This window comes from Saccopteryx leptura, chromosome 3 (assembly GCF_036850995.1).
Source record: "Saccopteryx leptura isolate mSacLep1 chromosome 3, mSacLep1_pri_phased_curated, whole genome shotgun sequence".
Classification (NCBI taxonomy): domain Eukaryota; kingdom Metazoa; phylum Chordata; class Mammalia; order Chiroptera; family Emballonuridae; genus Saccopteryx; species Saccopteryx leptura.
In genome coordinates, this window is record NC_089505.1 from 222,226,051 (window position 1) to 222,239,492 (window position 13,442).

General features: G+C 44.8%; 1 protein-coding gene across 1 annotated transcript in view; it reads right to left on the reverse strand.

Moving 5' to 3' along the window:
* Positions 1-13,442, reverse strand: part of FER1L5 (fer-1 like family member 5) — a 283,372-nt gene that overhangs the window by 258,167 nt on the left and 11,763 nt on the right. The window contains exons 8-14 of the mRNA XM_066377641.1: positions 12,735-12,797; positions 11,774-11,824; positions 6,564-6,594; positions 5,519-5,634; positions 5,193-5,316; positions 4,699-4,751; positions 3,459-3,527 (exon numbers count right to left, since the gene is read on the reverse strand). Coding sequence (XP_066233738.1) covers positions 3,459-3,527; positions 4,699-4,751; positions 5,193-5,316; positions 5,519-5,634; positions 6,564-6,594; positions 11,774-11,824; positions 12,735-12,797 — 507 coding nt within the window. The remainder of the gene's footprint in view (positions 1-3,458; positions 3,528-4,698; positions 4,752-5,192; positions 5,317-5,518; positions 5,635-6,563; positions 6,595-11,773; positions 11,825-12,734; positions 12,798-13,442) is intronic.

Here is a 13,442-nt window from a genome sequence, read left to right on the forward strand (position 1 = left end):
CGTACATCCTATATGGCTGGGGTCCTGACCAGCTGGCCTCAACTGCTATCATCTGTGTAGTCATCTTGCCACATCAGAGGGAGGTTCACATCCGTTTGCTGCATTTCCAGAGGGCTGGTAATAATCAGGCCTTCATCCAGGTGGTCCCAATCCTGCTCTGCCAGAAATGGGTGAGATTCCAGGGGACTGGTAGACACCTTCAAATGCTGGAAGGCATCTTTCAGGGATGAAGGATAGCCTGGCCTGTGTCACCAAGTTCTTTTTTTTTTTTTTTTAATAAATAAATTTTTATTTTAATGGGGTGACATCAATAAATCAGGGTACATATATTCAAAGAAAACATTTCCAGGTTATCTTGTCATTTAGTTCTGTTGCATACCCATCACCCAAAGAGAGATCGTCCTCCGTCACCCTCTATCCAGTTTTATTTGTACCCCTCCCCCTCCCCCTCTCCCTCTCCCTTCTTCCCTCCCCCCACCCCCCGTAACCACCACACTCCTGTCCATGTCTCTTAGTCTCGCTTTTATGTCCCACCAATGTATGGAATCCTGCAGTTCTTGTTTTTTTCTGATTCACTTATTTCACTCCGCATAATGTTATCAAGATTCCACCATTCTGCTGTGAGTGCTCCAATGTCATCATTTCTTCTAGCTGAATAGTATACCATGGTGTATATGTGTCCCATCTTCTTTATCCAGTCTTCTATTTTTTTTACAGTGATTAAAAGCCTTTAAGCAAACTCTTGGCCAGTACAGCAAGAATCCATAAAAGAGTAGTGTCCTTAACATGTTCACCAAGTCCAAGTTGGCCCCATCACCATGCCAAATCCCTGAAAAATGCAACCCAACCACAGTTCAGTCTGTTAGGAGCTGTCACAGGGAGCAGGAGTCCAGGAAAAGTCCACATCCAGGAAAAGTCCGCATGGCACTGGAATTGTTGTCACAATTCTATACTTTGCAGCTCACGTCCAAATCCCAATGACTGCTGCTTCTAGCTGGTAATGGTTCAGGTAGACTGGAAAAGCCATTTGCAGCATGCGTGGATATGGAACTTCTGTTCTCCTCTGCCTGGAGAGATGAGACCAGGTTGCTTTTCCCTGGAGCTCTCCGACTGTGGCATGGTAAAGAGAATCTTGGGATACACTAAGCAGTCTCAGTGTGGCTTCTTCAGTGTTCCTTGGTTGAAGAGTCCTCTTAGTTTAGTCCAAAGTTGGTTTTTCCAGGTGATATTTTTTAAAATTAGTTTGTAATCCACTTTGGTTCTGGGAGGTAGATGTTGGTACGTCCGCCTACTCCAGCGCCATCTTGTCTCTCGCCACTAAGTTCTGAGCCTGAGCCTCTGAGGGTCCTGGCCTCATCACAGCTGGGGACAGGTAGGAGTGAGCTTGGCAAGGGTGGGGGATGAATTTGGCCCCCTCTAAACCCCCTTCTTACTTTAAGAGTCTATAAAATGGCCCTGGCTGGTTGGCTCAGTGGTAGAGCATCGGCCTGGCATGCAGGAGTCCCAGGTTCGATTCCCAGCCAGGGCACACAGGAGAAGCGCCCATCTGCTTCTCCACCCCTCCCCCTCTCCTTCCTCTCTGTCTCTCTCTTCCCCTCCCGCAGCCAAGGCTCCATTGGGGCAAAGTTGGCCCGGGTGCTGAGGATGGCTCTGTGGTCTCTGCCTCAGGCGCTAGAATGGCTCTGGTTGCAACAGAGTGACGCCCCAGATGGGCAGGGCATCGCCCCCTGGTGGGCGTGCTGGGTGGATCCAGTCGGGCGCATGCGTGAGTCTGTCTGAGTGCCTCCCCATTTCCAACTTCAGAAAAATACAAAAAAAAAGGGGGGGGGTGTCTATAAAATAACCCAAGAAGGTAGGGATTAATAGGAATGGTTAAAAATGATGACTCAGCCTGACCAGGCAGTGGCGCAGTGGATAGAGCGTTGGACTGGGATGCAGAGGACCCGGGTTCAAGACCCAAAGGTCACCAGCTTAAGTGCGGGCTCATCTGGTTTGAGGAAAAGCCCACCAGCTTGAACCCAAGGTCACTGGCTCCAGCAAGGGGTTACTCGGTCTGCTGAAGGCCCGCGGTCAAGGCACATATGAGAAAGCAATCAATGAACAACTAAGGTGTTGCAATGCGCAATGAAAAACTAATGATTGATGCTTCTCATCTTTCCCCGTTCCTGTCTGTCTGTCCCTGTCTATCCCTCTCTCTGACTCACTCTGTCTCTGTAAGAAATAAAAAAATAAAAAAATAAAATTAAAATAAAAATGATGACTCACCAGGTGGCAGAGTGGGGAAGCTTCTAGGAGAAGCAAGGAGGAGGGTCCACAGGAGGGAAGAGGGGAGATTATTACCTAATTTCATGTCACATAAATATAAGATATGAGGAACCCAAACACTCTCTGGCTGGCCAAACAGATGATACCTGGAGTGCTCAAGTTCTCTCAGAACCGTCTCCTCTGATTTTTTTTTTCTTTACAGAGAGAGAGTCAGAGAGAGGGACTGATAGGGACAGACATACAGGAACAGAGAGAGATGAGAAGTACCAATTCTTTGTTGTGACTCCTTAGTTGTTCATTGATTGCTTTCTCATATGTGCTTTGACCCGGGGGCTATAGCAGAGTGAGTGACCTCTTGCTCAAGCCAGCAACCTTGGGCTCAAGCCAGTGGCCTTGAGCTTCAAGCCAGCAATCTTTGGGTTCAAGCTAGCAACCAAGGGGACATGTCTATGATCCCATGCTCACAGAACCCCACAAAGAAGAGCACCTTGGGCATTTACTGTACACACAAATAGCCCGACCATATGTTGCCCAGAATAACTGGGCACATGGTACCTAGGCCTTCAATAAAGAGCTGTCACTCTATTCAGAGCATTTGGTCTAGGATAGTGATCCCCAACCTTTTTTGGGCCACAGACCAGTTTAATGTCAGAAAATATTTTCATGGACTGGCCTTTAGGGTGGGGCGGATAAATGTATCACGTGACCGAGACAGGTGTCAAGAGTGAGTCTTAGATGGATGTAACAGAGGGAATCTGGTCATTTTAAAAAAATAAAACATCGTTCAGATTTAAATATAAATAAAAAGGAAATAATGTAAGTTATTTATTCTTTCTCTGCGGACTGGTACCAAATGGCCCACAGACCGGTACCGGTCTGCGGCCCGGGGATTGGGGACCACTGGTCTAGCAGATAAGGTAATTCATAATACAATTTTGAATGAGTCTTTAAAGTGATTGTTTTGTTTTTTAATGTAGGTGAAATGACACATTTAAGTTTTCTGAAAAGTTCAGTTGTGTGGTCCGCTCATTTATTAATACTGGTTATAGTAAGGTTTTTCATAATAGTTCTGGGCTTCCTCGTGCTCCCTATCAGACAGGGCCCTCCCCCATTGTGTGCTTCTTGGTCCCTCCTTCCATCCACACATCTAGACACACCAATACCCAAGGGCAGGCATGATGGGATGGCAGTACCTGAATCTGGAAGGTCAGGATCTGGTTCCAGATTGGGTTCTCGGTTTGGGTCTTCACCTGTGTCTTAAGCTGGGAACATCCCAAAGCAGTGTCAATGCCAGCCTGTTCCCTCCTCTCTCCAAAGACCTCACCTTCTAGCCCTTCTGATCTGGCCCACAGAAGAACACTGTCTACATTCCAGGGCTTATAATGGGACTCCCCAGACTAAAGACACTTGGACAACAACTCATCAGCCATAACTTCAGTCCTTTGTGTACTTATCCAGGCCCAGATTCCTTAATATTTGTCAAGTCAGCTTTCAACAGACTACATTTTTAAATAAATATAGGGTTCTAACTTTATTATGTGAGTGCATATATATAGATTGTGTTAAACTCTAAAATTCCAACGGAAAAGTGATCAAAACAACTCAAACGGCAGCAGCACACATAGCAAGCACTCCCTTCCTGAAGCATCATTTTAAAATCGATCTTAATCTAAACAATCATATGGGTAAAATCAACAGTTAGTTGGACTGCTTAAACTGCTTAATACACACTCAGAAAAACAAAGAAATATTAAAATTTTTGAAAAATATATGCCATCTACCACCCAAGATCTTCTCATTTAGATCTAGAATACAGACCACCCTGTGTGGTGGTTCTAAAATATGTCCACCAATCTGTTGGTACTCCTTCCTTCAAAAGATGGACACTAACACTTCTTCCCTTATGTATGGGCTGGATTTAATGACTTCTAATAGGTAAATATGGTGAAATTGGTGGTTTATAAATTCAGAGACTCGTCTATTTAACTTTAGCCCAGTATTCCCCAAATTTGAGTATAAGATCCTTTTTTGCACAAAGCATCCTTCAGCACACTTTGGAAGATGCTACTTTGTTCGTAAAGGTTCATGGAATGAATATTAGCAACATCTTGCCAGAACCCTCAATTTCTAGATGAAGAAATAGAGGCTCAGAGGGGACGTTGAAGATCTCTGTCACCTGCAAGTGAAGTTCATTTGCAGGGATGTTGTTTCACTCAGTCATTTACTCATCAGTCCATGCTGGGCACTGGGCACAGCTGTGTGGCTAAGCCGTGGCCTCCACCTTCACAAAGTTCCTGGCCCAGTGGGATCACATGTCCCATTAATGGAAGACCTGGAATGATTCCTGGGGTCCCGCCTACCAACAGTCTTATCCTCACACTTTTTTTTTCTAGGTGACCATTTCTCTAAGCCACACAGCCTTTCTACACTTACCTTTTCCCCAATTAGTTCCACCTCTAACACAGGACTCACTAAGTGGTTTTTCTCTGTGAAAAAAATTAAAAGTTTTCTGAGATGACAGTTGTTTTTTTTGGGGGGGTTGTTTTTTTGTTTTGAGGAGGAAATGGAGAGGAGACAGAACAACTTAAAAACCCTCCCCCATAATGTGATTTGGCGCCTCCTGGGAAGACCTCTCCCATTTTCACTCTCCCCGTGTGTGCTGTTCTGTGTCATGACCCACGATGGCAGCAGGGATAGGGGTTGACCTGGAGAACCTCTGCACTGGAGTATCAAAGACAGGTCATGCCCATTTTAAAGGGTGTCTGTAGAGCCTCTAGAAGACTACTTTTGGTGGATTTTAAGTTCAACTTCTCCCTCTACCCTGAATCTTAAGTTAGTGTCCACATGAACCAGAGAAGCCCCATGGGGACCTAAGGCAGCACTGTGCAGAGCACCTCAGGGTTGCTACCTCCCTCCCTGACTCTCACTGAGATGAAGGTCCTCCGCACAGTAGATGAAGAACTGTAAGTAGGCCGTGTTGATTGGGACTATCGTTGACTTGAAGATCTGAATATCGGTGTCATCAGCCCCATAGGGCAGCTTTTGATCTACCTGAAGAGACCAGAGAGCTGACAGGGTTAGAGTCACCGGGAGGTCATGGCCAAGGCCACAGGGGCAGTGAGTGGACAACCCTGAAGTGACACAGTGGACAAATGAAAGCATGTGAAGATCAGTGGCCATTTGGATGGCCCATGGGTACCTTACAGAAGCAGCCAGGGTAGGAAGTGTTACTGGGATGTGAGGGGCAGCTCACCAGGGCCTGGTCTCCCACTCCAAGAGCACAGATGGTGGCCTTCAGGTAGCCTCTCAGACCACTTCTTGGGTCATTTGACTGGCAGAGGCCTAACCATTTCCTCAGGAGTGTGTGACCTGGAGAGGCAAAGGGTTCATGAGAGACCAGCTTCCAGTCTCCATCCTTCTCTTGTCTTTGTGTGGGACGGGAATGTGGAAACATGTCTCTTATTCTGATTACCGTCCAGTAGTAGGAAAATGAGCCAAGATAGTGTCCTCACCGGGCTGCCAGCTATTGCCTTTAGATAATAGGGACCCCTCTTTCCCATCCTATAAACCTACAGTTGTTACTGTCCTGGTATGAAAAAGACAAGAATTTTCCCCAACTTTAAGTTCCAACCTCAACCTGGTATGTTTGTTATGGCCGAGTCACAGAGGAAACCTCTATTCAAACTTCGCTTCCCCAACATTGGTCTCAAAGGTAAAAAGCCCAAGGCTATGTTAAAAGATTTGTATTTGAGCCTGACCAGGTGGTGGCACAGTGGATATAGCATCGGACTGGGAAGCAGAAGACCCAGGTTTGAAGCTCCAAGGTTGCTGTCTTGAGCATGGGCTCATCTGGTTTGAGCAAAGCTCACCAGCTTGAACCCAAGGTCATTGGCTTGAGCAAGGTGTTACTTGGTCTGCTGTAGCCCCTGGGTCAAGGCACATATGAGAAAGCAATCAATGAACAACAAAGGTGCTGCAACGAAGAATTGATGCTTCTCATCTCTCTCCTGTCTGTTCCTCTTTTTGTCTCTGACACACACACACAACACACACATACACACACACACACGATTTACGTTTGACCCAAAGGGATGCCTTCAGTTTTACAGAGAAAGATGTTCTTATAAATCAAGATAAAATACCATAATGTAAAGTAAAATATTATCAAGTTCAGAAAATAATTCCCAGCCTTGAATACTCTCCCCCATGTGTTGAACATACAGAAATTTTGTGATGTTTTGACACCTGGCCTGGTTTTTGTCAGAAGACACACATATTTATACCAATTGTTTACTTACCTGGAGAATGGTAGATAAAACCAATATCTGTCTGAAAAGACAAGAGTGGGATAAAGATTAGTTAGGGCTTCCAGCCAAGATTTGTAACACCATGTAAGCCAATGACCATATTAGCCACTTGTTCTGCATTAATCTTTTAGTATTTACAACAAGCAGGAAGTTGGTCCATATCTCCTCCACTGTACAGAGGAAGATACTGAGTTTGGGAGAGGTGCTCAAAGTCTTATAGCTAGTAAATGAAGAGGCCTTGATTGAAAGGAGGCTTAAATACCAGGCAGCACTGCCTGGCCAACAGAGCACTGACTCTTCTCCCTCCCTGAGTGTGGGAAGGGCTTCTCCTCTCCTGGGGAAGAGGATGATCAAGGAAGGAGTTGGCAAAGACTATGAGTTTTCCCTTTTCCCTGAGAGAATGTTTCTGACTGAGGCCGGAGGGATGTGGTACAGGATTGAAGTGGTAAGGGGCATGGCCATCCTGTAACTCACATCTGAAAGGTCCAGAGAGCAGTCCCCAGATCCTGAATGTTAGGATTGTTTTAAAACCAGTTACCCCCTTGGCCTGACCTGTGGTGGTGCAGTGGATAAAGTGTTGACTTGGAACGCTGAGGTCGCTGGTTTGCAACACCAGGCTTGCCTGGTCAAGGCACATATGGGAGTTGATGCTGCCTGCTCCTCCTCCCATCTCTCTCTCAAAACCCTCTCTAAAATGAATAAATAAAAAATGTAAACAAACAACCCAGTTACCCCTTTGGATTAGGTAGGCAAAGCTTTCTTAGATACAGTAACAAAAACACAATCTATAAAAGAAAAATCTGATAAATTGGACTTCATCGAAATAAAAAGCTTCTGCCTGACCAGGCATTGGTGCAGTGGATAGAGTGTCGGCCTGGGACACAGAGGACCCAGGTTTGAAATCCCGAGGTCACCGGCTTGAACGTAGGCTCATCTGGCTTGAGCATGGGCTCACCAGCTTAAGTGCAGGCTTGCTGGCTTGAATGTGGGATCATAGACATGAACCCATGGCTAGCGTGAGCCCAAAGGTCACTGGCTTGAGCCCAAGGTTGCCGGCTTGAGCAAAGGGTCACTGGCTTGGCTGGAGCATCTCAATCAAAGCACATATGAGAAAGCAATCAACGAACAACTAAGTGCTGCAATGATGAATCAATGCTTCTCATCTCTCTCCCTTCATATCTGTCTGTCCCTCTCACTGTCCCTCTCTCCCGCTTAAAAAAACAAACAAAAAACAAAACAAAAACTTTTGCTTTTTGAGATACTATTAAGGAAATGAAAGGTCAAGGCACATACTGGGAGAAAATACATCTGATAAAGGACTTGTATCCAGAATATATAAGAAAATCTCAAAACTGAATAGTAAGAACATAACCCAATGTAAACAAACAAAAGATTTGAACAGATAGAGAGGATATATAGATGACAAATAAGCACACAAAAAAATGCTCAACCTCATTATTCATCAGGGAAACACATCGCCATGAGATACAACTACACACAATTAGAATGGCTAGAATAAAAAATATAGACTAATCAAAAGGATGTGGAGCACCTGGAGCTCTAACACACCTATGGCAAGACTATAAAATGATAAAGCTTGTTTAAAATTTTGGGGGAAAAAACATTAGAAATTTTCCATATACCTATTATATGAGCTAGTCATTCTACTTCTACATGTCTACTCAGAAGAAATTAAAGCAGATATCACACTAAGATTTATACATCAGTGTTACCATAATAGCAAAAATCAGAAATAATTTAAATGTTCATCAGCAGATGAATGGATAAACAAACTGTGGTACATCAATACAATGAAATGCTACATCCAACATGGATGCATCTCAAAGCAATTATGCTGAGTGAAAGCAGCCATACAAAAAAGGAATACATGCTGTATGATTCAATTTATATAAAATGCTAGAGAATGCAAAGCAATCTATAGTTACAGAAAGCAGACCATTGGTTGCCTGGGATGGGAGGGGGCGGGATGGGGGTTAGAAGGAAGAACTACAAAGAGGCACAAAGAAACTTTTGGGGGTGAGAGATGTGATAGATATGTTTATTATCTCGATTGTGATGATGGTCTCGTGGGTGTATACATATTTTTAATGTATCAAAGTATATATTTTAAATATGTGTAGTTCCTTGTATGTCAATTGTACCTCAATAAAGCTGGAAGAAAACAAAACTCAGTCATCCCTAAAAAAACCCAAAACCTCACTTACCCCTAATAAAGCAGTAGATATTGGTAGTAGATCTAAGTAGCTGTTAACAACATAAAAAGAAAGACCAACAGACATCCTGTGTCTCCTGCTTAAGTCAACTTGTCAAAGAATCGACCCAAGTCTGATGGAGCGTCTAGATGGAAATACCTGGGCAAAAGGACGTGTGAAATGATCCCCTGGAGATGCATTAGCAAATTCCAGACTGGGGGAAAACTCTATAGACAAACAAGTTTGTTTCTTTAACAAATAAATTGCAAGGAATAAAGTGCCACAGAATTAAAGAGACTTGAAAATACATTTTAACCAACTTCAATGTATGCGACTGGTTTGGATCCTGGTTTGAGCAAACTATAAAAGGAATTACCCTGGCTGGGTAGCTTAGTTGGTTAGAGCATCATTCTGATATGCCAAGGTTGTGTGCACATTCAAGAATCGACCAGTGAATGCATAAATAAGTGGAACAACAAATCCATGTTTCTATCCTCTTCTCTCCTTTCCTTTCTCTATAATCAGTTAATTTTTTTTTTAATTTAAAAGAAATTCACAAGACAACTAGGGAAATTTGAACACCAAACTAGAAAGGTTTTATTTAAGGTTTATTTTATTTTATTTTTTATTTTTTTACAGAGACAGAGAGTGAGTCAGAGAGAGAGATAGACAGGAACGGAGAGAGATGAGAAGCATCAATCATTAGTTTTTCATTGTGCGTTGCAACACCTTAGTTGTTCATTGATTGCTTTCTCATATGTGCCTTGACCGCGGGCCTTCAGCAGACCAAGTAACCCCTTGCTGGAGCCAGCGACCTTGGGTTCAAGCTGGTGGGCTTTTCCTCAAACCAGATGAGCCCGCACTCAAGCTGACGACCTTGGGGTCTTGAACCCGGGTCCTCTGCATCCCAGTCTGACGCTCTACCCACTGCGCCACCGCCTGGTCAGGCTATTTAAGGGGTTTTTTAAAATAATTTTTTTTTTGACAGAGACAGAGAGAGTCAGAGAGAGGGAAAGATAGGAACAGATAGACAGGAAAGGAGGGAGATGAGAAGCATCAATTCTTCATTGCAGCTCCTTAGTTGTTCATTGATTGCTTTCTCATATGTGTCTTGACAGGGGTGAGGGTGGGGTCCAGCAGAGAGAGTAACCCCTTGCTCAAACCAGCAACCTTAGGCTCAAACCAGCAACACTGCCCTCAAGCCGGCGACCTTGGGGTTTCGAACCTGGGTCCTCTGCATCCCAGTCCGATGCTCTATCCACTGCACCACTATCTGATCAAGCAAGAAAGTAACTTTAATTTGTATTAGAGTTTTCCAAGTGTACAGCCCCTTGTCGTGGATTGTCAGATTTAGGAAATAAAAATACAGATGCCATCTGAAACCTATGTACTCTTTTTTTTTTTTTTTTTTTCTGAAGCTGGAAACGGGGAGAGACAGTCAGACAGACTCCCGCATGCGCCCGACCGGGATCCATCCGGCACGCCCACCAGGGGCGACGCTCTGCCCACCAGGGGGCGATGCTCTGCCCCTCCAGGGCGTCACTCTGCCGAGACCAGAGCCACTCTAGCGCCTGGGGCAGAGGCCAAGGAGCCATCCCCAGTGCCCAGGCCATCTTTGCTCCAATGGAGCCCCGGCTGCGGGAGGGGAGGAGAGAGACAGAGAGGAAGGAGAGGGGGGTGGTGGAGAAGCAAATGGGCGCTTCTCCTATGTGCCCTGGCTGGGAATCGAACCAGGGTCCCCCGCACGCCAGGCCGACGCTCTACCGCTGAGCCAACCGGCCAGGGCCTGAAACCTATGTACTCTTATTGATCAATGTCACCCTGTTAAAGTTAATTTTCTTTTTTTTTTTTTAATTTTTTTTTTTTAGATTTTATTTATTCATTTTAGAGAGAGGAGAGAGAGACAAAGACAGAGAGAGAAGGGAGGGAGGAGCAGAAAGCATCAACTCCCATATGTGCCTTGACCAGGGAAGCCCGGGATTTCAAATCCACAACCTCAGTGTTCCAGGTCAATGCCTTTACCCACTGTGCCACTGCAGGTCAGGCCTAAAGTTAATTTTCTAAATAAAATTTTTAAAAAAAGAAAGAAAAATATAGATGCCTGCTTATATTTGAATTGCATCTAAATAGTGACTACTTTTCAATATACATTTGTCTCCTGCAATATTTCACCAAGAGCCCTAATATATATATTTAAGATTTTATTTATTAACTTTACAGAGAGAGGAGAGAGAGAGAGAGAGAGAGAGAGCGCAGGGGAGTGAGAACTATCAACTCATAGTTGCTTCAATTTAGTTGTTCACTGATTGCTTGTTGTATGCACCTTGACCAGGCAAGCCTGGAGTTTTGAACTGCGACCTCAGCATTCCAGGTTGATGCTTTATTCACTGTGCCACCACAGGTCAGGCTGAGGCATACTTCTATTTACAAAGCATCTGTTGTTTAAGATTTAGACTTAATGGGCCATCCTGTATTTAACCTGACAACCCCACCTTTTCCTGATCTTCCTGGATTTGGGAACTCTTCGTGGAGCCCCTTCTGATTGTGTAACCTTTCCTTGTCTCTCAGCTTGTGTCTTTCCAAAGCAAACCTTTGTACTCTGTCCTTACAGGCAGCACTCTTTCCCTGGGTTTCTCTGACAATTGCTTCTTTGGAGCTTCTGCTTCCAAAAACAGAGGCTTTGGAGACAGAGGCTTGAACCGTGTCTATCAAATTATGTGTGCGGATTTCAGCATGGCATCCAATGCTTTTATGAATGTTTCACATCTTAACCCTCACGATATCCCTGTGGTTATCACCGTCATTTTACAGATGAGGAAGCAGAGGCTCAGAACAACTTGTCTAAGTCACCTAGTTGGTAGGTGGATCCAAATCTGGATCTTTCTGCATGAAAATCCAAGTCTTTTCTCTGGGCCTTGTGCCTGGGGCCCAAAGTAGGTGGGTCTCTTTGAGGGGTTCCCCAAACCAACTCCTTTCTCCAGTGCTCACTTGGAATCTCCCGATCTCTGAATTGAATCTCATTGCTGAGGAATTCATCACCTGCAGGGGAATTCCCAGAAAGAGCTCAGTTATTTTACAGACAAGTTTCCCCCAACCCCACGGGAGAAACTGTAGGGGCACGTTCAGAATTCTTCAGGGTTTACTCTAGGTTTACGCTTCCTACTGGCCAATTCTATACATCCACATAGGTTTTTCTCCTTTACTCCTTGGAGAAACCCTGTGAGGTCCCGTTTTTAGTTCCATTTCCTGATGAGAAAATTGATTAGAGAGGCCAATTCACTTGATTAACCAAAGGTCAACACAAAGCCAAACGTTGCATTCAACTCTCTCAATGCCTGTTATCTTGGTTGTTTCCTAATGCCTGTGTTCCACAAATGAGGAAACTCTTCGAGGGTAGTCCTCCTCTTTCTACTCAGTCCTGTGCTGGGGAAATAGGAGGCATATGATAAACACAGGTTCATCACTCTGACCGAATTCCCTCTGGTAGAGAATAGAATTTGCCACATCATGGGGACATCAGAGGGGTCCTCCAGTGGCATGAGAGTTCTGACACATGGGAAGAGGCTAGCAGTTGGCATTCCATATTTGTTTTTATTTTTACTTTTATTGATTTCAGCAGGAGAGGAAAGGAGAAAGAGAGACAGAAACATCAAACTGTTCTTGTATATGCCCTGATCAGGAATCAAACTGACTACCTCTGTGCTTCGGGACAGTGCTCTAACCAACCGAGCTATTCGGCCAGGGCCTTATTTGTTTGAATGAATGAATGAATGAATGAATGTTAGTCTGGGCCTCTGGGGAGTGATGAAAGTGGTGGAAATACTGCCGTGGAGTCAGAAAGACCATGTGAAGTGACTCTGGCTTTAAGGGTAGGGCTGGGGAGGAGCTTCAGTGTATCCCAGAACTGAGGTGAGACAAGAGAGTGGACACATCTTATCTGGTTCTTTACCTGAATTAAGATGATGTCATCGAAGAACTTTGCAGGAACCTCATAAAAATTCTGGAAGAAGATCTGAAAGACAGGATGGGGATGAAAGTGGACAATGTTTCTTCCCCACTTAACCCAACAACTCAGTAAGCCAAAAGGCTCAGAGTGGTAGGCTTCTTCCCATCACTGGCGCATTTTGGTAACTCAGCTTATACTTCTCTCACGCTCCTCCTTAAGAAGCAGAGGACTGCCAGGCTCCTGGAGTGTTTTATTGGAGGGAGCCTAGATAAAGGGCCAGGGTAGGGGATTTCTAGAGGAACCTGTTCATGAGCAGCTCAAGGTCCAGCTAGCCACCCTGGATGGAGATTGGAGCCTCTGCCTCCTAGATTGCCCTGTCAGTCCACTCCACCCCCACTCCTTGCTACAGCCAGAACTTTCCCTCTCAAATGCAAACTTGGCTCTGTTACTCTCCTGCTTCAGTCTTTCTGCAGCTCTGCATTTCCCAACACCATCAATGACAAGCCCAGTACATTTTGTAGGCTCCCCTCCCCATGTCTACAGTACTAACAGTAATTCCTGAAAATTACCCATCTGTATTCCCAAGCACAGTACTCAGCCCTCTGTAGGTGCTCAGTAAATGTTTGTGGACACATGAAATCACCCTAGTCAAGGAGCAAGCTGACCGCCTGCCTACAGGAAATTCCCAGACCAGCTGGCAACTGGGCCAAA